This window comes from Ornithodoros turicata, chromosome 6 (assembly GCF_037126465.1).
Source record: "Ornithodoros turicata isolate Travis chromosome 6, ASM3712646v1, whole genome shotgun sequence".
Classification (NCBI taxonomy): domain Eukaryota; kingdom Metazoa; phylum Arthropoda; class Arachnida; order Ixodida; family Argasidae; genus Ornithodoros; species Ornithodoros turicata.
Window position 1 is genome coordinate 70,907,167 of NC_088206.1, and position 27,654 is coordinate 70,934,820.

Genomic DNA, 27,654 nt, shown 5'->3' on the forward strand with positions numbered 1-27,654 from the left:
CTATTATAGATTCAACTCAGTACTCGGAAATTTTCTAAAAATATTCCTCGCTCGTTGCTCCCGAAACGACTCGTTGGGCGACAGAACCGAAACTGGCTTCAAGCGCCAGAAACCCCGCGCTTCTAATCAAAGAGCGAATAAAATCGAAACTGAACACATGGCAGCTTCGCGCCACGATTGGTCGATGCTCCTCTTTCCCTCCCTCTCTTTCCACTTCCGGCGTACCCTCGCTGGCTTTTCGGGCACCTACTGTGTTCGGTGTTCAGAGCGCGGAGTTTCGACACGAAAATCAAGTCAGTCGGCCGCCTGCGCGCTGGAGTTGGAATGAGACATTTGGATATACTGTCTGAACGGCTCTGCCGGGGATCCAGGTAAGTTTCCTCGTCGCACAATAAGAACAATTCGGGGTAGTTGGTATAGGTTCATGACGACGAATAGCAGCAAGAAGACAAAGGCAGGGTAGGAGTAGACAGAACTTAGGTGACAGGTGATCTAGGTGACCTAGATGTCAGCGTTTAAGATGCTGAGTTCCTTGATCAAACGTCAGTTGAGAGTCTGCACTCGTCCTGTCTACTTCTACCCTGTCCTTGTCTTCTTGCTGCTATTCGTCACCATGAAGTTTTCTCATCGCTTAGAGGTTGATAAGCCGTCGAATCATAAGTCGAAAACTTGTTCACGCTTTGATTTAAGGGCATGGATGAGATGGGTCAGTTGTCACCCGTCCGGTGCTCCAACATCGAATATGCAAGGTGCGACGGAATGCCGGTTGTCTATATAATACGGCTACAGGGAGTTTAGACTAGGTGTAACCTGTCGAAGGGAGGGGGGAGGGGATGAGGTTACCCTTTCATTACGTGTCATTCCAGTCGAGGGGAACCGCTTTGGTCACGTGGTATGCTGCGAGGGCGTGTTGAGGTGAGAGGTGTCACGACCCAAGCAGCACAACATATTGGCCCAATACTGGACCAATATTGGCAATACTGACACACTGTTGGTCCGATATTGGGCCGACATTGCCAATATTGGTTCAATCTTGGTCCAATATTGGGCCGACATTGCCAATATTGGTCCAATATTGGGACAAGATGTTGTGCTGCTTGGGGAGAGACATGCAGGCGCGAGGTCTCTCCTCCATTACATTTATTTATTTATTGTTGACATGTTAAAAGCTCCAAGGCATTACATAACGAAGGGTGGGCACACGGTAGGGATACAGAAAAAAATGAAGAAAAGGACAGAGTGCACGATAAAATGGAGATTTGACAAGCCGCAGAAAAACAAAACGTACAAGATACTATGAGGTATATACATATATAAACGGAATACACAGCAGCTAGAGATACAAGGATGCAGTAACTCAGAAGTGAGGATAACACCACCAAAAAACGTTAAATACAAGTTAGCGCAAGGAAATACCTAGTAGGACAGCTACAGAGTGTTTAAATTGGATTGGGTCAGTCAGGGTACCGCGCCACTGCCGCGAACTTTCTAGTTAAAAACACAGCTACCGTCATAACTTCCGGTGAATTCCATTGAGAGGGCAAATTTAGTACGGGCGTTCCTCTATGCGGTGTCGTACGGGTTTTGCGTCCTCGCTGGTATATAGTATCTTCCTCCCGCGGGAGCAGATGCACGACGCCGTAATTCGGGTATCCCTTCTGGGATTAGGGAAGATCTTCCCAGAAGCAGTGCTTGCGGAGCAAGCTTCTGGGATTGGATTAACCACGCGGCTTTAATCAGCGACGTAGTCATGCCAGGATTCCTCGGAAAGATATCAGTGCTGTTTTGATGGTGCAGCACTAAATTTGGCGCTACCGAAAACACAAACCCGAAAAAAAAAAAAAATCCAACTTTGCCGGCTTTATTTGTCTCGTGCACGCCTGTTCTGTTCGGTCTCGTCCTGCTCGCTTTGCCTCATTCCAGCCCACGTAAATCGGTGGGGGTCAAAACGATTTACCGCTTGGAGCAAATGTCTTTCAGCTCCCCCCCTCCCCACATGGAACATTCCACTCCTGGTCTGGTTCTGCCAATGGAACATTTTTTTGCACTTTCTCGGTGAGAAACTTCGAACACCCGCTGTCTATGGAATTCGCAATTAGTTGCTTTAGTGGAGCGACGCCCGCTCAATGTACCACGTTGGGGTCCTCCGATCATTATGTGAATGGACTCGCGGAAACTATCCTGTCCTATAGAAATGGAAGCTACCTTGCTAATCGATATATATCGGTTGAGAGCTCACGTAAAGGATGGACCATCATGGGGGTATATATAGTCAAGGCTATACACTAAGCAAAAGCAGGGGAATGTCAACGTAGGCCATTACATATTCACATGACTCGATCCCACATGCGTAAGCAACTTCAACCACGCCGCCGGTAGCCTGGTGGCAGGGTGAAAGATGCTTCGGCACACCGTCTTGCGGAGCTTTCTGGAGCCCTCTGGTGGACAAAATTAATCCAGGATACACCGATCACGGTAGAGTGGTTGATGGCCATAGTGGTCACACTGCTCTATGAGCAGCGAAACCCAAAGAAACGCAAAAAAAGAAAAAAAAAAGGAATGTCAACAATCGTCGCTAACACCGAACGCACAATGGGTTTACGGCACGCCAGATCAGTTTCACGTTTTTCGCGTATGCCGCAGTGTCGCCAAAGTCGAAAGTGCAGCGGGAAAGCTACAGCCAATAATAAAAGCGTGCCTCATGTAATCGCTCGCAGACGATTGATGCGGGACCGGTTCTATATAACAGACGACATTTTCCCGGAGACGAATGGTAACCCATTTTCTGGCAACCATGAGCAGAATTCTGTGGAGCAGTGCCGTTTCCGTATTTCTTTTTTACTAGCTTTCGTTTTCGTGTATGTTGTTTGTTTATTTATTTATTTTTTTAGTTTTGTTTCGTGTCGTCTGCTATAGAAACGCGGGGTATACGAAACTCCGAGGGCGTTAGTGCAAGACCTGGGATGAGGACCACACTTCTGCGGGAGAGCGCGATATTCTTTAATGTAATCTTTGAGTGCCCAAATGTGAACCTAGTAACGATGATGGATGTGGCCTCGTTTTTAATCTGCTAGATGTCTGCCATATTACTTTATCTGTGCTTACTGTAACGGACCGGCCGACTGTGGGCCGACTGCACTCTGTGGCGACAACATCGATACCGATCCACTGATACCTTCGATGTCGGATGAGATCTTCCTTTAATCCTTTTTCTCTTAATTCAATTCGAAACCTTTAGTTCTTGAAAAGGCGTAGGACTCTTTTTCTGTTTCTTTGTACAAGTCTTTCCGGTGAATCTTACTTGTTTCTGTTTTGCATGCTGCGTTTACGCCGCGAAAACACCGTGACTATGAGTCGTGTACATACATGGACCACCAGACAGTGGGATTAGCAAGCCTAGTGGGCCGACTTCTTCGAAAAGAACTGCGCCAACGTCTGCCTGGAAAATCTGCCGGAAAACCCCAAGGAAAACCTCAGACAGCAGAGGCAGATACGATATATCGCTATCTCGACTATTCATGCCAATTGTTCAGCTGGAAACATTCTTTACGATGAGTATGAACCAGATATATATGTGAGGGAGTGTTTAGAATAGGTGGCGCCACATTTCAGCGTCGTCAATAAACGAGCCGTAGGACCGGACGCAAATGGAGGCAAAGTGAAATAGAGCCTTAGAAGCGGGTTTGTCCGCCGCAACTCAAAACGCAGGCACCTTGCGCAGGTGGCATCGGAATAGAAGTAGAAAGAAAAAAAAAATGGAAACGTAGGTCTCTCTGGTGCGACCATGTGTTCCAGCTTGTAGCATTATCATCACGAATACCGATACCGATACCGGGGCTACCGCTTGTAGCATCATCAAGCGGTAGCCACGGTATCGGTAATCATTTTGTGTATGAAATTTATTTAGCTTGCAAAATATACAAGATTTCGTTCCAAATACTGTTGTAGAATTTAATGTCGCGCTAAGTGGCGCGTGCTTCTTTGACTTCTCTCTGGTTCTCTCTCAATATCTCGCGCCGAACGAGGACGACGCGAGTTTGGACACCCACGCTATTTCCGTAAAATAGCGTACGGTTCCTAAAACCCAAAGCACGGATTGGGTGCTGGACCGCCGGTTTCATTGATGCCACAGTGCCCCGCTTCCGCTAAAGCAAGAAACCTTATTTTCTTTCTGCAGAAGGCAGGTCTTGCTGAACGACCCATCTGACACTCTGCTCTCCCCGACGAATTCATGCACCCTCTACGCATCTCCACCCTTCATCCGTTTTTCTTTCTCTTTTTTTCCTTTTTTTTTTTGCTATAGTCGTGATGACTCTACTCAACTCACGACTCTATTCAACTCTACCAAATTGGTGGCGCTGTCGAACACAATGACGTCATTTGTTTACAAACAGGGATGGGTTTTCTTCTTCGTTGTTGTTGTTGTTGTTATTGTGTTGTTTAAAATGATCCTTGTCGCTTTTTTTTTTTTTTCTGTAACCCACTCCTCCCATGTAACGCCCTCCCGAGGGACTCTTGGGAGTATATAAATTGATTGATTGATTGATATTTCCGAGCGCTGGGCCGTGTTCCCATGAAATGAACCACCCATAAAAATTCGCCATAAAGATTATCGCAGAATTCTGCTCCCTCCTATTTATGACATCACCTGTATCGTCGCCGTTGCTTTTGTCCGGCTCCAGAAGGCGCCTTCTTTTACTCGGCTACCAACCGACCCCTCGTCGCTCTACCGCGAAGCGACCGGCCGTCTGCCGCGCGGCGGTTCTCGGAAATTCCCTCGCATCCATTTACGCTACATAACGTATGTCCTGACGTACCGAACACAAAACGGAGCATCTTTTAGGCGCATTCCTAGAACGAAAAAAAAAAAAAAAAGACGTACGCATCGCCCAAGATAATACAGCGCGCGTCTAGTAAATAACGGTGCATGTTTTTGCGAATCCGCGCATCTAGCTTCCTCTTATCATTCTGCTCCACCGCACTCGATGATAAATGGTTTCTGCCGCGTGCTGGAAGCGCCTTCTGGTGAAAGATGCATGCACTGGGGGGGCGTCATGGTTGGGTTGACTCGGATGCGCGATTGTAGTACGTCTGCGTTGAAAACAAACCCTGTTTGCAAACAAATGACGTCATAGTGTTCGACAGCGCCACCAATTTGGTAGACTTGAACTATACGCAGGAAGCTAGTGAGGTCGCGCCAGAAAGCCACGGTCTTGAGGGGATTACGATGGTCTCTGAAAGGGACGCGACCTTCGGTCCTACTTTTCTTTCAATAGGACGCAGAGTTGTACGTAACGCGTTACTAGTAATTGCGTTACTAGTAATCAATTACTTTTTTCAGTAATTTTTAACGTAATCAATTAATTTTGTGGCAAGTAATTTTCCAAGTAATCTTATTACAATTTTCGGTAATCAATTACTGAGTAATCGATTACTTTTTTAAAAAGATGTGAATGTCTCGAATCGAGCTGCGGACCTTTCGTGGCAAAGTCCGACACCGACAATTATTACTTTTTTAACCTTCTTTCAACAATGGCAACCCTTTTCAGCAAATAAATCTGTAATAAACGCGTGTATGTGTTTTGTATGTTGCTTTCAAATGTATTTGTGAATTTCACTTACCATATATGTTGGTGTCTCATTTTAGAATTTGCAACAAGAGCTGCATAGTTGCATTCACTGCAGGCTTGTTGGCTTTGCTATGGCCCATGATTTAAAAGTAACGGAAGAAGTAACGCGTTACATTTTTAATCGGTAACGTATTACATTTTTGATGAAGTAATTTGTAACGGTAAAGAATTACCTTTCGCGCGGTAGTAACAGTAATCGGAACCAATTACTTTTTTTCGAAGTAACGTGTACAACTCTGAATAGGAGGCAGCGAACAAGTTCCCATTCGTGGAACCCAGCCATCCCCTTCCGATTTGTTTCGGTTTCAGTCTGTCTACCAACGTCACGATGACGTTGCTCGGGTAGAGGTCTATTGACTTCGGTTCATTCGCTGCTTCTAATGTAAAGTATATGTATCGTTTTCAGGTATTCGTGTATATTTTAAAGAATTTCCCCCGTAGAACAGTGTTACAAGTATTAAGCAATAGTTTCGTATTAAGTTATTATTATTTCATTCTGTGTACTAAAGCGGGAAGAATGCAGCCAGCAAGACAGCTTAAACATGATACCAGCTGCACTACTTTGAGTTTGAAGGCAAGTTAGGGACACAACCAACACGCCGAGTCCTTCTCCGTGTCCTAATATCATCCCTGTGCGCCACTCGTAGCCTCAGTTCTTTCACGGTAGCAACAAGGAATCGAGGGATGTCCTTCCATCATGATCAGAACACGTCGTATTTGTGTCATCCGTGTCATCAAATGTTTTTTTTTTTAATTAAGATTCGATAAGATTTGATAAGATTCGAACCCAACATCTTGAAATCTTCAGCATGACCTTGAAGATACCATCAAGGAACGAATGCCGTACTCGTTTCTTGTTCTTATCACTTCCATCTAATCATCATCTTCAACCTGTGAACGAAAAAAAAAGGCTTTTTTCCGGTGTCCCCCCTCATCAAATAGTGGCTGGATGAAAAGAAATTTTATCTCACCATCTAGATCCACTCGGTCATGCCTCTCGCGGTTGCTATCGTAGAACGTGCAAAGATAAATGAAGATAACACCAGATACGGAGGTGCACCTACCGTGTTAATCACACAGTTGACGAGAGACATTTGAATGAGCTCTTCTAAGGATGACGTTATCCGTTTCTTCGCTACGTTATTTTTTTCTTTCTTTCTTTCTTTCTTTTTTCTTCTTTAATCATTCATAATGCAATTCATTCAAAATTCGCTGCGAACTTAAGTACGTGTCACATTCAAATATCGCAATTCTAAAAGTTGTAACGATGGAAATGGACGTGATAGATACGGTGCTGAAAACTCAATTCCCCGAGTGGATTTTCCGCCGAGATGCACAGTGTGTGTATTTCCTTGGAGAACTCTTGCAAGCCCGAGCTAATGGGCTTTGAAAAGCTTTCGCCGTCCACGCTGTAACGAAAAAAGCCGTTCGGAATTACTTCGTCCTAAGATTACTTTTGGATCTACCACTACAATTACGGCGTAGAAAATGGAAGCTGCTGGTTGCGCATTCGAACAAAATGGAATGCCGCTCGACATTTACTATTCTACGCGCAGCTGTTCCCTTTTTATGTGTTTACGATATTATTTATTTATTTTTGTAGGAGTATGGGTTGTTTTAACTCGTTTGTAGTTCCAGTATAGCGGCTTTTTAGTGACTGCGTAGATGATCGTATCTTAATAAGGACTTTTTTTTTTCTACTTCCTGCTGAGTGCTGCTGTTTTAGACTGATTTGTTTTCAGCCTATATTCACATCCGTAGCCAATTAGAAATCCTTGCAGGACCATCTAGTAGGAGTAACTGTAGTAGTGTCTTCTGTTACGAAATGAAGCATTATCCCCTCTTTCACTATTTGCATTATTACAATGATAATTACTAAGAAAGTAGGAAGTCACTGAAAAGGTTAGCCAGCTGCAGGACTCGAATGCCTTCAGGAATCATCTGGAATGCCTTCGTACTTCCTGCTTTCTGCGGTCGTTGTTCTTAGGCTTTGTGTCTTCGCTGTTCCTCAGCCTCAGAACATCAATTTCCGTCATGATAATTACTAGTTACCCATGATTATCCTCACACGCTATCGCCATCCTCATCATTATTGTTTTTACTATTCCTTAATTAAGTAATTAATATTACTAATCAATCGTTGTTAGAATTATTAACATATACCATTATTAATTTAGTATTTGATACAATGAAACCGTAATTAATCACTTGTGACGTTCGGTCAGATGATAAAATTTGCTCATCATCAAAATCGTCAAATCATCGGAGCGATCTCTAGCTCGATCTATAACGCTAGCCCAATTTTTCCTTTTTTCGTTTCTTTCCCTTTTCTTTTCGTTTCTTTCTTTTTTTTTCTTTTCTTTCTTTTTTTTCGTTTTCTCTCTATTTTTTCGTTTTCTTTCCTCTATTTCGTTTTCTCCCTTTTTTTTCGCTTTCTTTCTTTCGTTTTTTTTCGTTTTCTTTCTTGCCGCCTTCTTTCCTTTTTTCGTTTTCTTCCTATCTTTTCGTCCCCTTTCCTTTTCCGTTCCTCTTTACGAAAGGAATAGCAAGTCGGCCTTTGCCTGACTAACCTTTCCTTGTTTTTTTTTCTCAATAAACATATCCCCCCCCCCCCAATTTGAAAGTCGACTTCGAAGTCAAAGTCAAAGTCAAACCCACACCGCCATGACGTCACTGTGAGCCACTTCCGGTTTTTGTTCTGCTACGCATTCAAGCTACCGGTGGTGACAGACAAGAGTTGCCTATTACGTTTTGTGATACCACCTCAAAAGAATCAATCATCCTTTTCTCGGTCACACACACACATACTCGTGACGTCCGTCAAAGTCAACACAATCTAGAAATAAGATTGCTTTAACGCATGACGTAACAAATAGTACGTTTGATTTAAACCTGGGGTGACCATCCTTCAGTTTTAGTGGCACATCCGTTCAGTCTATACAGCGGAACGTCCGAAGAAACAGACGAGAAAACTTCCCATAAATCTTACCAAGCAGCACAATGTAGTGAAAGTCGAGTGCAATGGGGGTTTGGACGGTATGTGTGTCTTATCAATCTTCGTTAGTTTCGCGGGTCTGTTCGAGGCCTTCCACCTACCCGTCCACCGCATTGCACTCGACTTTCAGTACATTGTGCTGCTCGGGTTGGCGCTGTCACCAACACACGGGTCAAGTTATCGAACGCCACGCGCGATTGAAATTAGGCTAAAAAAATCAATTGGCCGGGGGAATAATCCATATCATCAGCTTTATTAAATGTAGACGAAAGAGCAGAGCCTGCGTACGAAAAGGAACTGTTCGGAGAGTTTGATTGTATTGGAAAGAAGGAAAACTTGATTGAGGAGGACGTTATCCGGAAATGACTGTCGTTTGTGGCCGGAAGGAAGAGGGTTCAATTTACTGCTCCTCCTTTTTATCTTTCTCTCTTTCTCTCTTGTGGATAAAAGGACGGATGACGATGTTGTGAGAGAGAGTGCTTTGTCATCGTGACTTAAATGAGGGAGGGAGATACATGATGACGATGACATGGGGATGACTTCCTAAATGGGGCCTAAATGAACCTTTCACTGTTACACTATATTCTCATCAGAGTGTACTGACCCCAAGGCAGCTGGTTCGAACCCGCCCGGAGACGCCGGCAACTTGGTGGCATGTCGTCCTCCGTAAGGGAGCATTAAATACCGGGTGCAGTGTGCCGAGATTTCTGCGCACGTTGAAGAACCCTCCGGAGGTGGCGTGCTGTTTCCGAGCGTACTGCCTGCGAGTGTGGCGGCACGTTGCTGCGTCCTGGGCTGACTTCACGAGGAAACTGCGCCAACATTTGTCTTAAAGCGCCCGAGGACAATCCAGGGAAAACACCAAGACCCCCAGGTCTCAGGGTCACCCTCGGGTGTGCCAAATTAATCCGCACACCATTCTGTAAAAAAAAAAAGAAAAAAATCGGTGATCGACAATCAAAGAGGTGCGTGGTTCGATTCCCCGCGCTGATTATGTGACGTGATGTGATGTGACGTGATAACGGGAAGCGAGTTTCGAGGAAGTGAAACTGACTACCCCAGTACCCCCCGCTGGCTGGCTTTTTCGACGGCCTGCTCTCTCTCTCTCTCTCTCTCTCTCTCTCTCTCTCTCTCTCTCTCTCTCTCTCTCTCTCTCTCTCTCTCTCTCTCTCTCTCTCTCTCTCTCTCTCTCTCTCTCTCTCTCTCTCTCTCTCTTTCTCTCTCTCTCTCTGTGTAAACATTCGCAGTAATTCGCGACAGTAATTCGCAGGACATACATACCCATTATCCGTACATTACACTCTTCAAGTAACATTCCCCTAACTCACACCTGATACGCGCGCGGGCCGCAAGAGGGCGTTCTTTTCCCGACACTCTTCCGACCGATCTGATTGGATAATGAGAGTTATCTTCCTCTAAGATGGCGAAAAAAAGACCGAGACCCCGGTTCGTTACGCAGCACCCCTCTACGGTTTATACCCCGTGGTCTCACGTGTAATCATAATCCTGACACCCAACACCCACGCGTCACGTGACATTTAGCGGCTCGATGAGTGCCCGTAACGAAGCGTCCCCGTAATCTACCTAATGAGACCAGTTTGCAGTCGGTGCAGTCAGGCGAGGATGACACGTAGGCCTAATGTTGTGTGTGTGTGTGTGGCCTCCTCCCGCCTGCCTCCATATGTATGGATACAGCCATGTCGTGAGGCATGTGAAAGAAGGGGTTGAAGGAGGGTGAGGGCCATGTGGGGAGAGGGGGAAGGGTAGTTATTTAAGGCATTCCGGGAAGGGTCACGAATCGATTGGAAGAGGATGCGGGTGATAGATTGAATTTATGATGAATGACTTCATTAGATTCAGTGCATACCTGGGTAGAGATGTCATTACTGTAATGAATTACGTTTCCTGGTAATTTGTAATGTACTGCATTACTTTTTTACATTATGTAATTTGTAATGTAATTTAATTACATTTGGGAAGTGATTTTAATGACATTACTCATTACTTTTTTACAAAATAATCGAGCGTGTGTTCTGTGTCCGCACTTGGCAGAGAATTGGGGACCGGCCAGTTGCAGTAATAAGTAATGTAATTTAATTACATTTTAGAAGTAATTACATCCAGGTATGATTCAGTGTATAGCCAGGGTCGTGCCGAAGTCAGAAAGGTGGTGGTTGCGAACGCTACCACCAGCTGTGTGCTGTCTCAGAGCTTCCATTTCCCCCTGAAGTCGGCCCAGGATGCATGCTAACCCCCGCTGTCCCCCACTCCTTCCTTCTGCCCTTTCTCTCCATCTGCCCGCTCATGGCCACAGTTGCTTCGCGGCGCTAAGGCGGAATCAAATAAAAGTTAAGCGATTCACTGTATCCTACCTCACAAACTCCGTCCCGACTATATACAGGGTGGTCCACCAACCATGATAGAAATTCATAGTAAAAAACGTAGGCCCCGCAGAGACATGCGGTCGAGGTTTTTTTTTTTTTTGCCAATAACTTTTGTCACATATTGGTAACATTTTTATTTCGTTTCAATCGACGGAAAGTTAATTGCTTGAATTGAACTCCGAAATTTCCCGAGGCAACCTAACGTTTTCTTTGCGGAAATGGGTTCCCCGTGGTCATTTTTGCTCAGTATAGCACACAATCCCACTCGTAATGCAATGGCAATTGCCGAAATAAATTCGCCGAAAATCCGTGGAAATGAGCCCTTGGCTCCGCCTCTTTTTTGACGGTTCGTAGTTTGAGCGCAAAGCTGCGAAGAAAGGAGGTTACATTGGCACGCCACACCAGGGGGGAAAGGGTTACAAGCCGTCGGGTGACCGCATTTTTGATAAGATAGCTCCGATTCCCGCACTCACCGCGCGTGTTTGTTCCGTGGGTAAGCCTTGTAACCCTTTCCCTCCTCGTGTGGCGTGTCAATGTAACCTCCTTTCTTCGCGGCTTTGCGCTCAAACTACGAGCCGTCAAAAAAGAGGCGGAGCCAAGGGCTCATTTCCACGGATTTTCGGCGAATTTATTTCGGCAATTGCCATTGCATTACGAGAGGGATTGTGTGCTATACTGAGTAAAACGACCACGGGAAACCCATTTCCGCAAAGAAAACGTTAGGTTGCCTCGGGAAATTTCGGAGTTCAATTCAAGCAATTAACTTTCCGTCAATTGAAACGAAATAAAAATGTTACCAATATGTGACAAAAGTTATTGGCAGAAAAAATCCCCTGACCGCATGTCTCTCCGGGGCCCACGTTTTTTACTATGAATTTCTATCATGGTTGGTGGACCCCCCTGCATATACAGGGTGTCCCAGAAAACGTGTCATTGAGTTATAATAAAAAAAACTACACCACCTAGAGTCATGCGGTCAACGGCATTTGTTCTTACTGGGTTTTTGCCACCTCCTCATGTGAATGTCGTGTAACGTAAGTTTAATTATGTAAATTTTTGCGAGCTTAAGTCGGAAATTTGCCTAGTAAAGGTCACTTTTTTACCCCACCAATGTGAAGAGCGTGTCTAATTTACTCAAATTAATGATAATTGAGAGGGATATTCAGGAGCTATCCCATCGGAAAAAATAGCCGAACATCATGCTCTACGGAGGTCGCACAGAATAGCGCACGATGAATTTTTCAGCGCAATCTTTGTCAGTCCGACGAAAGGAGGTTGGAAACCCAGCCCTCCCCGACACCGCAGAAAGAGATAAAACAGGCACGGCTTATCACGTCCGACATTCGCTGGGATAATGCTTTCCCTCTCCCAAATTTAGGAACTGTTACTTTTTCTACTATCACTCTGTGGGCTGGCTTCGGAACCTCCTTTCGTCGCACTGGGAGCGATTGCGCTCAAAAAGTCATCGCGCGCTATGGTCCGGTGCTCCGAAAAGCATGATATTCGGCTATTTTTTCCGATGGGATAGCTCGTGAATATCACTATGAATTATCATGAATTTGAGTGAACTCGGCACGCTCTTCATATTGGTGGGGTAAAAAAGTGACCTTTACTTGGCAAATTTCCGAGTTCAGTTCGCAAATAGTTGCATAATTGAACTTGGGGTACATGACACTAGCTTTACAAGGTGGCAAAAACCTAATAAGAACAAATGCCGTTGACCGCATGATTCTAGGTGGCGTAGTTTTTTATTATAATTCAATGACACGTTTTCTGGGACACCCTGTATGCGTAGCTACGGCTGTCGTCAAAATGAGAGCAGACAGCGGGTGATGCTTGCTGCAGTAAACACTTGACGATGTCCACTTCATCACGTAACCCTTATGTGCTCTACAGTGTCGCGATAGTATCCAATATAGCCGCGACGACCCTCTTATATACATCCTGTATAAACGCTTCCTGCGTGTACCTAAGGGAGAACCATTATAGCAGGGCCCATGTAGCCATGACAGGATGGCAGGGAATGTATGACCTTCTCACTCTTTGCCGAGTAATCGATTGACCCCATGGGTCAACAAGTGCTAGCCAATCTTCCCGAGGTTCAATTAGTGCGCGTGTGTGTGTGTTTATGCGCATCGATATTGTTTGCGTGTGAGATAGGGGTACAGGTGGTGACATCGAGCATATAGGGTACCATGGAAGGGTTCTGTGTGTTTAAGGATGGTCAGACATCTAATACCTCTGTCAGACCGGGCACATATACGGCCTTTAATGTTACAGTATTAAGAAATGGCCGTAAGTTGCGGCTAGCAACACTAAAAAACATTTTATTTCGAATTGAATTAAATGCGCGAAATTCTGCGTATGGCGCTTGGTGAGGAGCCTTGGGCAGTTTCGATGGAATGCCGTAAACGGTCTTGCGGGAATGCCGCTGCCCTTCTATCTCAGTTTTGTCGCAAAGGCCGTATTGCTGACCGTCTGGCAAGAAGTTAATGACAGTATGCACTTACGGCCGTAACCGTCAAGGCCGTAAGTGCGCCCGTCTGACGAGTATAACGTGAGGAAGAATATACTGATGCTGAAGACGAAATGCTGAACACTCAATGCCTATACTCCAAACGTTGCCCAATCCACTTTTGTGCCTCAGGGTACATTGGACTTATGCATAGCGTGTTTTGTTGTGTCTCAGAGTACCCCAGCCCGGTTAGGCCTCAATTAGCATCACACGTACCGCTGCAGCCCATAAGCTGCCGATGCCTGCATCGTTTCATGATAGTACACTCCGGAGTACCTGAGAGTACCTGTTCACTGTGCGTGCCGCTGCTCATCAACGTTTTATGTTAATGCCTTAAAGTACCCCGCACCATTGCCTCACAGCACGCCTCACGTACCTCAGTCTGTTTCATGTAAATGCCTGGAGGTACAATCATAACGCCTTGAGCTGCACCATGTGTACCACTCTTTCGAAATCCTTTATGCTGTAGTGCTTCAAGATCGTACATACTACTGCCTCTAACTGCTCCATGCTAATGCCTCCAAGTATTCCGGAATAATATTATCCCTACCTATCGATGCGTGTTAGCCGAGAAATCGCCCTAATACCTCAAGCTGCACCTTTATTACACGGTAAACTCTTAAACTAAACCTAATAGTACGTACTTCTCTACAGTTTTCCCTCCGTCTCATCAACTTATAAATGTAATGCCCCATGTAATGCCCTTTATAAGGCCCTTGAGGGAATGTAATAAATAAATAAATACTTTCTCCCAACTTCAACTACACTTTTCCTATATGCAATGGCCTTTTTTTTTTCTTTTTTTTCCTCTGCAAACTGCGACACCGTGCGCCATTTCGTCCTGTCTCTCTTATCTTCTTTATCCTAACTTTATTCGTGCAAGTGACACAGTCCTCATATCTTATTTGCAAGTGATCAAAACGAATAAAACAGATTAGGGACACAGCCGTGCTCTCTGCATGCAGCATTAATGAGGGTTGCAGAATAACAAACAGTCATGAACAGGAAAAAGATTAGCGTTGTTGACTTTTCCATCGCAATTGCTCTGGACATTAAATTATTCAACCCAGAGTAAAGGGATGTGAAGTTTAAGGTAAAAAAAAAAAAAGGACGCGTGTTTGGGGGTATCTTGAAAGCGGTGAATGCCCTTACCCTTTTTCTGGATTGATGAGACATTTATCAGATTGGCTTTGTACTACTGCGCTTGAGTACTCGTAAGGTAGTAGTACAGAAAAGTATTTCAATTTTGACGTGTGTCTAAAGTATTTTGCAGCAGAGTATTTAGTATGCAGTATTCAGACTGTGCTTAACCTAAATTATGACCTGATGACTTTTAAAAGGGAACGAAATTCGAAAGTATGATATCCTGAAATTGTACTGGAACGGTACCCTCCACATCATGTTCAGGCAACTCAATATACGTGGCTCTTTTCGTTCAAAAGAGAAGAAAATGGAAGTCGGTAAAACATTCTTTAATTCAAAAAAAATACTTTCCTCTGGGGAGAAATGCTCTGTCAAGATCAACAATATCCAACTATGTGTTGAGAGCTAGACGCCGTTTCACCTTTTACGTTTCACCAAAACCAAAAATGTCGTCTGCATGCCGGACACGAATCTCCTGTGGCTGCAGTTTCGCTTTCCAAAGAGGATTAGCGTCGTCAGCTGCACGAAACCCAAAATTCCTCACCTCATTTTCTTCTTCGCCCCCTCACGTGATAATCTATTTCAAATAACTCGTTATTTCGTTTTGTTTCATCCTTCTTACGTGAGCGAAGTCTACTAAATGTTGGACAGACGATGCCCGAGTATTTCGCAGACGACACTTCTGCGATGCACGCACCCCACGCCCTCTGTCGGGAGTTTCATTGGTGGCGTCGCTATTGATTTTAAATTGACTCCAGCCTTTTCTTGCGCGTATTCTCAACGGGTTTGATGGAGGCTGGGAGGTTCCAAAAACAAAATTGAAAAAGTTAGGTCTGTGATTTTCGGTATCACTCGGTTATTGACGTGGGAGTGCTTAAGTGCTGTTCGCTCTTCGCCTCGACCATCATCTATCTATGGCACTTATAAGTTAAGACGGTGGTCACGTTATTTGACATCGACCTGGTTCGTTCCACGATGTTTATTTTTCTCTTATTTTGTGTCGGTGTAGCTCTCTTCCAATACATTGCGCTGTATGTTGCGTTGTATAGGTCTTCAAAGAGTGAGCTATGGTATTGATGTTTTGATGTTGTTGAAGTAAGCAAAACCTCCAGTAACGCAAAGGGAAAAAGAAACTGATTCGTGGAATCGTAGCGCGAAAGGCTGGACAATGCAGTTTCTAAGTAACGGAAAGCCTTCGGCAGATACACTCTAAGAAAAGAACTTCACCGCATAGCACACTGTACACCAACCGTTGCCACGACTGATAGGGTTATCGCTTCTGATTCGAAGAGAGAGAGGGGGTGGGCGTACGCCTTTTTGTGGCAATATAGATATATGAAAATTGCCACAAAAAGGCGTACGCCTGCTTATGTCTTCCAGTCACAAGCGATAACCCTATCATTCGTGACAATGGTTGGCGCACAGTGTGCTGTGCGGTGAAGTCCTGTTTTTAGAGTGTACACTGTTAAAACGGAACTTCACCACATAGCACGCTCCTAGCCAACCATCATTCCGAATGATATCATTCTGTGTATTGATTTGTTGGAAATGGGAGGAGGCGCCTATCTGGGACACATTATCTTGTCCCAGATAGGCGCCTCCCCTCTGTTTTGAACAAATCAGGGCACAGAATGATATCGCTCGGAATGATGGTTGGCTACACTCTTAAAAATGAACTTCACCACATAGCACGCTCCTAGCCAACCACCATCCCGAATGACAACGTTCTTGCCCCTGATTTGTTGAAAGCGGGAGGAGGAGCATATTTTGTGCCGCGCATAATGGCACAAAATAGGCTCCTCCTCCCGTTTTCAACAAATCTAGAGCGAGAACGTTGTCATTCGGAGTGATGGTTGGCTAGGAGCGTGCTATGTGGTGAAGTTCATTTTTAAGAGTGTAGGAGCGTACTGTGTGGTGAAGTTCTGTTTTAACAGTGTAGTTACAGCGGAGTACCGCCTCTGCCACTAGCGATTAGTCCAGCGCCCCTCCTCTGCCACTTTGAGCTTATCCTCATCATTATCATCAACCCTATCTACGCAGAAGTCGCAGCATTGTTCGCTAACATTGATGTCCACTAGGACTATCCAAGCATGGCGTCATCACTACCTCTTCTACGTAAAGTGCATCGATAATTTACGCAATATCAAATAAACACTATGTTTCTCAAAAGAGGCCGTTCACTAGGTTATCCCTAATGGAAAGAGCTTTCGACTAAACTTTGTGAGAGCCATTAGAGACAATGCACACTGTGGAGCACTTTGTAACGCTTCTAAACCTTCCATCCATTTGTGAGGGATCCTCTGTGTTGGCCAACGTTATAAGCTGTGCAAACAGAAGCCGTGCTCTTTAGAACGTTGATATGTATAAGCGGATGTGAATTTGAGTTCCAAAGCTTGACGTGTTCAGACACACCAGTTGGCGATGTTTGCGACGTTGTCAGTGGCTTGGACTTTTCACTGATTTTTTTTTTTTTTCGTTCTCTGTTTTTCGCAATATCGGTTTCAGTAGACTGCTTTTTATACACCCGTGTGATATGTGTCTGATATGTATATATGTGAATAAATGGATCCTTTATGTACGACACTTAATTAATATTTATATGCATTACTTGCCCTATTCATGTACGGTTACATTTTCTGTGTCATAGTACATGTGCTGGCATTGTTAGCCCATTTAATGCGATAGTACATGCGTAAGTTAATGTATTTCGAAATCACTAACCTAATTTTACTGCATGATGCGGCTCTGTTGACACGTGATATATTTAGCACGGAACACTCTTATACACTCTTAAAAATGAACTTCACCATATAGCACGCTCCTAGCCAACCGTAATCTCGAATGATATCGTTATCTGCCCTGATTTGTTGAAAACGGGAGGCGTACGCCTTTTTTGTGACACCTATGCTGTACATAATTGTCACAGAAAAGGCGTTCGCCTCCCGTTTTCAACAAATCAGGGCAGATAACGATATCATACGAGATGTTGGTTGGCTAGGAGTGTGCTATATGGTGAAGTTCATTTTTTAGAGTGTACCACAGACAGACGGGCACGGTAAACGCCATTTCCAGTAGCATTTACCGTGCATTGAAATGGCATTTATCAGCATTAATCCCCCTTTTAACAGGGTCATTAATCCCCTTTTAATCTTCATCTTAATCGCCAGCCCATAAGCCTGCCATTGGTTGACGGACAAACTACTTTCGGAAAGAGCGTAGGCATGGTGGCTAGCCAACGTTCCCCATGTTTAATTACATCTGTCGGAAGTGACGTCATTTGTCTCGACGACAGCAATCCCGACTCCTGTGTGCTCAAGCAGGAGATAAAGGCTAACATGTCAGATATGCCACCGTTGACAGGATGATTATTATGTCTCAGCAGATGAGACGCATTATTGCGTCGTCTGTTTCCTTGCGCGCCGTCAAGTACTTCGGGTTATCTAGAGGGGAGGTTGCGGCAGATGGGGACCACGACCTACTAGATTATAACGACCATGTCACAATCGGCAACCCCTACGAAGAGCCCGTCCGCACGATCCGCTAGGAGCGCTACCCATCGGCTCACGAGATCTACATCATGATTGGACAGTGGAAATTTGAATTTTGAACGCGCAGAAGCGGACGTACGACCGCCGTACCGTAGCAGAAGACAGTTACAGCTCCTATGAAAACGCGTAGGATGATGATGATAATCAACTTTAGAAAGACGCATCTCCCGTGGGGCGTCCACCGCTTGTGCAAAAATGCTAAGGTAAGCTGAAGTACAAAGTATTGTAGACATTGAGGAACCAATGACAGGGTCGATGAGCAGCGCCACCGCCGGCCTCTAAATGCGGCGCTGGGTAGGGGTACGGATGACATGGTCGCTATAATCTAGTAAGTCGTGACACGGACGCGGTATTCGCGATTTAGATCATAGGTTATTCTATATAGAACGATGTTTAGACATATTCTGAAGCCTTCTCTTCTTTCAGGTTGCTCGTCTGCAACGGTACGCTGTCGCTAAAGAGCTACAAATTCAGAAATGCGCTGCGTCGGATGCATCATCTGCGAGTGGACCAATCCGTGGACGCCATCATATACGTCACTGTGAGTCTTGCGAAAGCGAGGAAGATTCGATTGCCGCCAATAAGAGAGGATATTCCGTGACGAAATCGAAATAACGATGGAATGAGCACGCAGCGAGCTATTCGGACCTGCCCTCTTCGAGAGCAGATCTCATCTCTGCATTTATCGATATCGCGGAATGGCAGAAACCAGGGTTGGTTGCCGAACGTAATAGCGCTTCCGATATTCTGATTCCGGTATCTAAAAAAACTCGACTTTTTGCTTCTGTGTTCGCTTCGGTTTCCAGACGATTTTCGGTAGCGGTTTCTGTTTCCGCTACCATAGCAGAATTTTGTTCCGGAGTTATTAGAGCGTTTTAGTGCATCGTAGGATATCGTCTTTGCGTACGATGCGCTAAAACTCTCTAGTTTCCATTCTGGTTTCTGTTTCTGTTTACTTGAGAATGTTCCGTCTGTCCTCGGCATTACGGTGCTCCTCCTATCGGCCCCCAGATCTTGTAGCAACATGGTGTAAACAGAGGGACAGTGCTATGGAACAGAAACACTGAAGGTTTTAACAACGACTGAAGACATAATAGATGTAATACATTAACTGAAATTATTTTTTTTAAGTATGGAGGAGTATTACGTTAGGTGAATTCGGTTTCCGTTTCCGTTACCACCCTCGAATTTTCCTTCTGTCTCGGTTTCTGATAACGAAAACGAGAATAATTTTGTTTCTGTTTCTACTTTCGTTTCCTGCGGAATATGGGTAAATAGGTAAATAAAATTTAAAAAAATAGGTAAATAGGTAAATGGGTACGGAATATGGGTAGTTAACGTGTCTCATTTCCGGTAACCAACCCTGGTAGAAACAGCTGGAAATGCCTTTTTTTCTTACTTTTTTTTTTTTACTGTGACACGTCGCTATCTCTATTATACTGCAGCCAATCGAATCTTCTTGATTTCTGCAGATGCAATCCGTCCTGGCGTTATAAAATTGGATTGTGTATTAAGAAACGCACTTTACTTTATTGTGATGCCACTGAACTTTGCGGGAAGCGACGATATTTTTTATGCGCTAATCATTAAGCTACATTGGCACAGCTTGCCAACGAGAAGAGACACGTACACACAACCAGCGGTCGGTCTAGTTTTTCGCAGATCTCGATCGAGAGGTGCACACAACTGTCTAGTTTTTTCGCGCTGTTTTTTCCTTGTTGGCGACGGCCAGCCAGTGGGCCTCATTCGACGCACTCGCGCTGCTCACACTCTTCCCCTACATGTTTTCACATACATACGCAAGTATGTACATGCATACACGCGCACATACACGCATACATACACGCGCACATACATACACGCGCACATACACGCATACATACACGCGCACATACACACACACATACATACACACACACGCACTCACGCACGCGCACACATACATACACGCGCACATACATACATACATACATATACACACGCACGCACACACACGCGCACACATACATACATACACGCACGTACATACGTACATACATACATACACGCACATGCATACATACATACATACATACATACATACATACACGCGCACATACACACACGTACGTACATAAATACATACATACACACACATACATACATACATACGTACCTACCTACCTACATACATACATACACGCACGCACACACGCACGCGCGCACACATACATACATACATACACACACACATACATACACGTACGTACGTACATACATACATACATACACACACGTACGTACGTACGTACGTACGTAAGTACGTACATACATACATGCATACACGCACGCGCACACGCACGCACGCGCGCGCACACATACATACATGTATGTAACAACACAGCAGCAACACAGGACGAGGCAGCGACATCTGGTGAACACCACGGAAAGTAGCTGTTCTGAGCTCGGAACAAACTGAAGCACACAACCCATGCCTCAAGGTCCGTGAGAACATGAAAGACTGGAATATAGGAGTTGTCAAAAAAGCCCAAGAGGGGCAAGAATTGAACCCGCGCCTGCTTTCGTGCTTTCTGCAAGCGTGCTCTGCAGCCCCTTTTCCACTTTGCAACCCCTTATCCACGGAAGAACCTCTTACTTGAAAGAAACATGAGACGGTAACATCTGTTGCGAAACGAGGACACGTCACCTGCGCCAGATTAGAAGAACTGCAAACCTTCTTAAACCATGTAATAATCTTCGAGTGCACCCTAACACAAACGCTGTCGTCCAACGCAATTACACGAGACGTAGCGAACTGTGAAAGATTGTTTAATGGAGGACGTGGTTATGACACGTTCCGTTGCGTGCTTCGGTCCGTTAGCGAATAAATTCACGTTAAAAGCGTTCTATTTTTATAAAGCGTTGCGACGGAGATCATTAGCAATGCAAGTGATTCAAGAGGGCGCTGTGGTTGAAGATTTTTCTTCAAGTAGCTCGGTGTGAGGAGGGAAGAAGCAGCTGGACACTGGAAGCAACCGGTTCCGAAAAGAAGTGTGTATTGTCTGCTTCCAAAACTGTTCCGCACTTGGACTCCGCCTGCTTTTCTTGTAAAGTTTGCTTTGTCTGCATAGCACGGTAGCACATAGGTGATGCTACCGTGTCAAACAAACAAGGCACGCAAAGATGAAGCCGACTATACAAGACGGTGTCGTACTAGGCCTGCACCGGAGAAACACCAGAGTAGCAAGCCATTCCGTCTGGCTGACCACTCTAAACCCATAATAAGGAAGGAAGGAGAAACCAACCGTTCATCGTCTTACAAAATTGTCTCGCCCAAGATGCGTATAGGTGAAACCAATTTTACAGAACCGTGTTCCACAACGTGGACGTAGGCGAAACAAACTTTATAAAACCGTCCTGCACAAGATGCACAAAGGTGCAACCAATTTTACAGAACCGTGTTCCACAACGTGAACGTAGGCGAATCAAACTTTATAAAACCGTCTGACACAAGATGCACAAAGGTGAAACCAATTTTACAGAACCGTGTTCCACAACGTGGACGTAGGCGAAACAAACTTTATAAAACCGTCTGGTAGAACATGCACAAAGGTGAAACCAATTTTACAGAACCGTGTTCCACAACGTGGACGTAGGCGAAACAAACTTTATAAAACCGTCTGGCACAAGATGCACAAAGGTGAAACCAATTTTACAGAACCGTGTTCCACAACGTGGGCGTAGGCGAAACAAACTTTATAAAACCGTCTGGCACAAGATGCACAAAGGTGAAACCAATTTTACAGAACCGTGTTCCACAACGTGGACGTAGGCGAATCAAACTTTATAAAACCGTCTGGTAGAACATGCAACAAAGGTGAAACCAACTTTACAGAACCTAGTTGCACAACGTGGACGTAGGTGAAAACATCTTTACAAAACAGCCTCGCACAACATGCACGCAGCAAATGTGATCATGAGCGACGCCACAGTGTTCGGGTCTGTGGATTCATTTGGTTCTTCTAACGTGCTCCGAAATCTCGACAGACCACATTTAACGTCCCTCGCGAAAGACGCGTGTCTGCACAACTTGTACCCTTCCACCACAAAGTTGTCGCCGTCTTCGACCGGTATTGAACCCGCGACCTTGGGATCAGCAGGCGGACACGCTACCGACTGAGCCACCGAGGCTGTTTCCTGAACTTAGCACGCGTTATTTACGTTGTTCGTGATACTCAGGGGCCGCTTTTAATGCGTTACCATTAGGAGTGTCAAAATGGAAAAAACTGTATGTGTGCGTGCGTGCGTGCGTGCGTGCGTGTGCGCGCGCGCGTGTGTGTGTATGAGATGGTGATGCCTCACCGAGACAGAGGTATAAGTGGAGATGTAAAGTGGAGGTAAGAGGGTAAATGTAAATGAAGGTAAATGATATTAAACTGAAGCTGTTGAAGGTAATTAAGAGTAAGAGGTAAGAGTAATTTAAGGTAATTACAGGTAATTAAAGCAAGAAAGCTGAGCTTAAAGGTAATAAACGTGAGATATATGCAATTAAGAGTAAGATAAAATGATATTAAAGTTTGCCGAAGGTAACCGCGGGTCACCGGAGGTAATTAAATGTAATTAAGGTCAATTATAGAGAAATTGAGAGTAATTAAAGCAAGTAAATGTAATTAAAGGGAATTAAACTAAAATTCAAAATTACCTCAGCTAGCCTTCGGTAATTAATAGCCAATTAAAGGGTAACTGAAAGTAATTGAGTCTAATTAATGGTTAATTAAATGGACTTACATATAGTAATTGAAAGTGTGGAACCGGAAGTTTAGTTTAGACCGGAAGTGGATAACCGGAAGTCGAGTATGGAACGGGAAAGGCGGTTAATGGCTAACGCATTTCTCTCGCATTTACCGCTAAATCGCCACAAAACACGGAATCTGTGCGCGGGAATGACCTGAACGAGGTCGAATATGTTGCTCTCTGTGCATTCCTGCGACCGATATCTCGCTTTGTTCCTTGCAGTTGTCATTGTTACGTACAACACTCGTGACTAACTTCAATTTCTGCACCAGTGCAGTCACTGGAAGTAACCATATACTAAGCAGGAAGCGTTTATTTACAGGTGGTGTTCGTCATGTTTGCAGCGATCATTCTCCTCTTGGTGAGCACTAACTGCCGGCGGTTTCAGACGGAGACGGCGCTCAGGAAACCCAAGAGTCAACAGATGGTAGTGCATTTTCAAGAGAACAGGACCGTCGTATCCACAGAAGCAGTACCACAGGAAATAGTCTGAGCCACACCCTTGGAAAAGACGACGGAACCGGACATGTGCCTAACCCCTGCAACGCCGTCATGCGGCGAATAATCGCCCGTTTAATACACGGCACCCGTTAGTACTAGAAGGAAACATCCGCTAAGGGATTCTGTACATATACAAGGACAGCGTGGTGCGTCGCTCAGCGTCCTGCGCTGGAACTACGATGGCACACGTCAATGGTAATGACGTCATTATTTTCTGTGGTCGTCTGTGTTCAGGTGTCGTCCGCTATGCCTCGTGGCAATTTATGGGATTTGTCTGGAGCTCAACTTTTAACAAAAAATAGTTCACTCTAACAATAGTTCGATAACAGGGTTCGGGCAACGTGTGTATTTTTTCTTTTTCTTTTTTTGTTTGTAATCGGGCCAAGCCAAACCAATCTGACGTTCAGTCTATAGAAATAGAAGGCGTTGTGGATTGATGAAGCACACCACTAGTGATGTTATATAACTACTACTCGTAACACTATTCACGTAGATATAACATGGGATAGAGTGCCGCCTCAGCGGCGAAACATCCCAGTACATCATCATCATTTATTTGTTGTTGTTGTATAACGCAAAAAACTATGCTTTAAAAAAATGCTCATTCGTTCCGTTTCAGGCCGAAGCGGACACCTTGGAATCAAGTCAACTGCTAGGCTTCACAACAGGCTATGGAAGCCACGCTGCTCTTTTCCACACTCGAGACTTTGTCGAAAAAGGCCTCCCAAGACATTGCCCCGTGTCGACGTCACAAGTTGCTCGACGAGACATCCAGACGACTGACCAAACCGGTCGTCACCCAGAAGAACTGTGAAAGCGGATCGTTGCCAATGTCCGGATGTTTTAGCAGGAGCGCATTATATAGAGACTGTTATGCGGTCGTCTTGAAGTGTGCAAAATGATCTTGACGGACAGAGCCGTCGCGAGACGAGTTTGCGCCCGAGGCAGGGCTAACTTGAAGCGGCTAAACCCCAACCCCCACCCCTTCCCTCACTGCCGTCAGAAGCCTTGTAAACAAAGAAAAGAAAACGCCCATTTACATTGTCGAGACCGTAAATTCAAATTCTCTCCATTCCTACTTTACACTGTCCAACCAACCTGCCAGGGCTTGCCGTTCGGCGCGCTCTCTGGCAAGGGCGCCCGGGGCGGTTGCCCCTCTCTCACCCCCGTCGCTACGGCTCTGTTGACGGAGTTAGATGTATTGCCACGACCACTAATTCCTCTCGGGAGTAAATGCACTCATGTTTGTTCGAGGTTAGGAACTGTTTGCAGTGCCCGGGAGCAAATTTTTTTAGGGTAAATTTGTAAATTTAAAATTTGTAAATGTAAAAAAAAACTGTAAATTTCGGGGAGTAATAGACGAGTTCAGAAATTTCCGGTGCTCTTTGCGCACGCGTTGCATCCTGGGCGCTTGCTGAGCGGGGGAACGAACGATAATCGATGACACGTCGTGCACAATTGACCGGCAGTGTTGAAATCGGAACAGTTTGGAGGCCCACCCGTTTGTTTCGTATTAGTAAACTCCCACAGTTCAAAGCGACGCTATGCACTCTGGGATTTTCTGAACTATACTCTAATCTAGTGGACAGCACTCTTAAAACGGTGGTGGTGCCGGTGAAAGGCCTCACATATGTGGGCAACGACACGACTGACGCCCTGGAGGAATGTGCGTCCTAGACCGACTTCTAAGGGAACTGTGCCGACGTATATGTCTGAAAGCGTCTGAGGAAAAATCCTAAAAGCGGTACTTCACCACATAGCACGCCCAAGGCCAACCACTGCACAGAATGGTACCTTTATTATGACTCCGTGGTTCGTGGGAGAGAGCGCTGCGTACGCCCTTTTGTTACAATTATCGTAACTCGCGACACTGTCACAAAAAGGCGTATACGTCTCCGGCTTTCGACAAATCGGAGGGAGAGAATCGTGTCATTCGGGATGATGGCTTTCTGAAGAAGTTAGGTTTCAAGAGTGTATAGAACATACGCTTACTTCCTCGTTTACTCTTCCCCCCCCCCACCCCTTTATAGAGCGTACTACTACAAGTATAGGTGCAATAGCAAGGACGGAAAAGTCGGGTCCTCGAAGGTCAAACAACACACTCACAAAACTTTCTACGTTTCTTCTCGTTTTTTCAGGCATATCTAAAGAAGCGCGGTCCACCACGCGAAAGCTATAGTATAAAAGTAAATAAATGCAGAAAGTTTGTGTATACTATTTTTGAGTGTACTACTACGTTACATAAGAAAGATGCCGCCCGCCTCGGGTGTGTTCGTCTGTATGAACGTGCGTGACTGGCAACAATGTAAGTGACGGCAGTAGTCAAGTAGGCTAGAGTCACTAAATAAGCTTCGCTTCAGCGTAGCTTATTTAGTGACTCTAAAGTACGCCAGTCTCTGGCGTGCTTGACTACTGTCGTCACTGTTGTAGTAATGATTTTCAGTGTCCTCTATAGTGAACTCAATAAATTCAATGCGGGGGGGTAAAAGAATGTATCTCGTACGTGTATCAATTTCGTACACCATTATTAAGAGGGCTTACCAGCTCTCCGTCCCAATGTATTTCCTACGGAACGCATTTTATGCTTTTGCTGGGAAACCACGGCAAAGATTTTAACGCGGGTGGTTTTATCGTAAAGAGGAAGACAAGACGAATTACACAACGAATAAAGAATTCTGAAATGCGCCGTATGTATTTTACGGCGACATCACAAAAGTGAAAAAATACACCTTTTTTTCTAGTCCCTCTTTGAACAGGTTTTATTAAATTTTATAGCCGTTGTGAAAATATGTTAGTCGCCTTGTAATGTGGAAATATATCAGGAATTGATAGACAGCAAATTTTATATGTCTACCCTTTCCGTTCTTATAAAGAAAAAAAACATGAAATCGGAGTACACATACGCACCTACTAAAAGCCCAAAGCGGTCATTTGAGAGCAGTTATATTCCATTTCGTGGGTGACGTTAACCAACTCGTGTTGAGGGTGGAACGCGCTTTAAAGTTACATCACGTGAACAGCAAGACTCCAATGCCGGCCAACTCCGGCTCCGACTCCGACTCCGACGCCGGCCAACCGTTGTGACGTCACTCATGATCATGGTTGCCTGGCGACAGCACGCGAACCAAATTTTCACCACATGCAGCGCTTTCACGGCAGTGCCAGTCACAGCTAACGTTGGTCACAACGTTCGGATTATCCGAAGTGAAGTCTTTCTAAAACGATGTACGGTTATTAAAACGTGACTATATCTGGTGTATATATAAGGCGTCGGAAACGTTGCTGTGGTTTGTCAGGCAACGTTTAATGCGAGCACCAAAATTTCTTTTAAAAACAGATTTTTTATAATTTTTTTTAGCTTACCGGGTGAAGGTCGCCCAACACTAATGAATTATCAATTTTTGATATTCCTTTCTAGCTGTGGTTTCCTTCTTTGCCTCGTTTAACGAATTCTCCGTTCTCAAATAATTTGCATAAATGATTCACACCCTTCTGCGAAGGAACACGAAACAAAAACTACTTTGCGGGGTAACTTTCCTTCTTCTTCTTTTTCTTCTAACATATCTCGCCATCTGCTCCAGTTCGAAGCAGACGGAAGAAGTTCGGCGCGAACGATAACCGAAGAGGAAGAAGAAAAGTGTTAAACTTTTAATCGGATACTCGGAAGGGCGCGAACACCCATCTGGTATTAAATTGCTCGAAGGCAGGATTAGGCTTAGCCTGCGCGGTCGCAGACGATCATCGCGTTATGTGGATCCCGAACCGTTCTGCCGGAAAGAATGAAGAAAAAGGCTTAGTTCATCCCCCACCCCACCCAGCCCTGCTCCCATCTCGAAACTAATCAACTCACTTCCCACGTCTTCTCTGCTCTGTCGTCTGCTTCGAATTGTTCGGTTTCGTCTGCAACGTTTATGTGGCGAGATATTGGAGGAGTCGGAGAAACGAAACCATCGCACTCCAGATGTCGCTGCGTGTATCTTTCTTCGATGAGATTACGTTGCTCGGTATGGGGTTGCGTTGCTGCTTTGTTGGAGCGATCCCGTAATCCGAATCAGTGGTTGCGCAAAAGTGGGCGGTGTTGTATCTTGCTGTTGCCACATTTGTTATTTTATTTTATTGCGAAACTGCTCTTCACACGGTCCAGAAGTGTTGTAAGTATTATGTA

The 27,654-nt window shown here is 44.9% G+C and overlaps 1 protein-coding gene across 1 annotated transcript; it reads left to right on the forward strand.

Annotated features, from left to right (window-relative positions):
• The first annotated feature begins 274 nt into the window (after positions 1–274).
• On the forward strand, positions 275–23,486 carry LOC135398309 (uncharacterized). The gene is made up of 3 exons (XM_064629730.1): positions 275–371; positions 18,642–18,756; positions 23,311–23,486. The coding sequence occupies exons 1-3, from the start codon at positions 325–327 to the stop codon at positions 23,479–23,481; spliced, it is 333 nt and encodes a 110-aa protein (XP_064485800.1). The 5' UTR covers positions 275–324; the 3' UTR covers positions 23,482–23,486.
• Positions 23,487–27,654: the final 4,168 nt, after the last annotated feature.

What these genes read in the sequence shown, in the direction of transcription:
- LOC135398309 (XM_064629730.1), top strand. Translation starts at nt 325, where the DNA reads ATGAGACATTTGGATATACTGTCTGAACGGCTCTGCCGGGGATCCAG. An exon ending in CGGCTCTGCCGGGGATCCAG is followed by an intron (nt 372 to 18,641) that starts GTAAGTTTCCTC and finishes CTCTTCTTTCAG; the next exon opens with GTTGCTCGTCTGCAACGGTA. An exon ending in ACGCCATCATATACGTCACT is followed by an intron (nt 18,757 to 23,310) that starts GTGAGTCTTGCG and finishes GTTTATTTACAG; the next exon opens with GTGGTGTTCGTCATGTTTGC.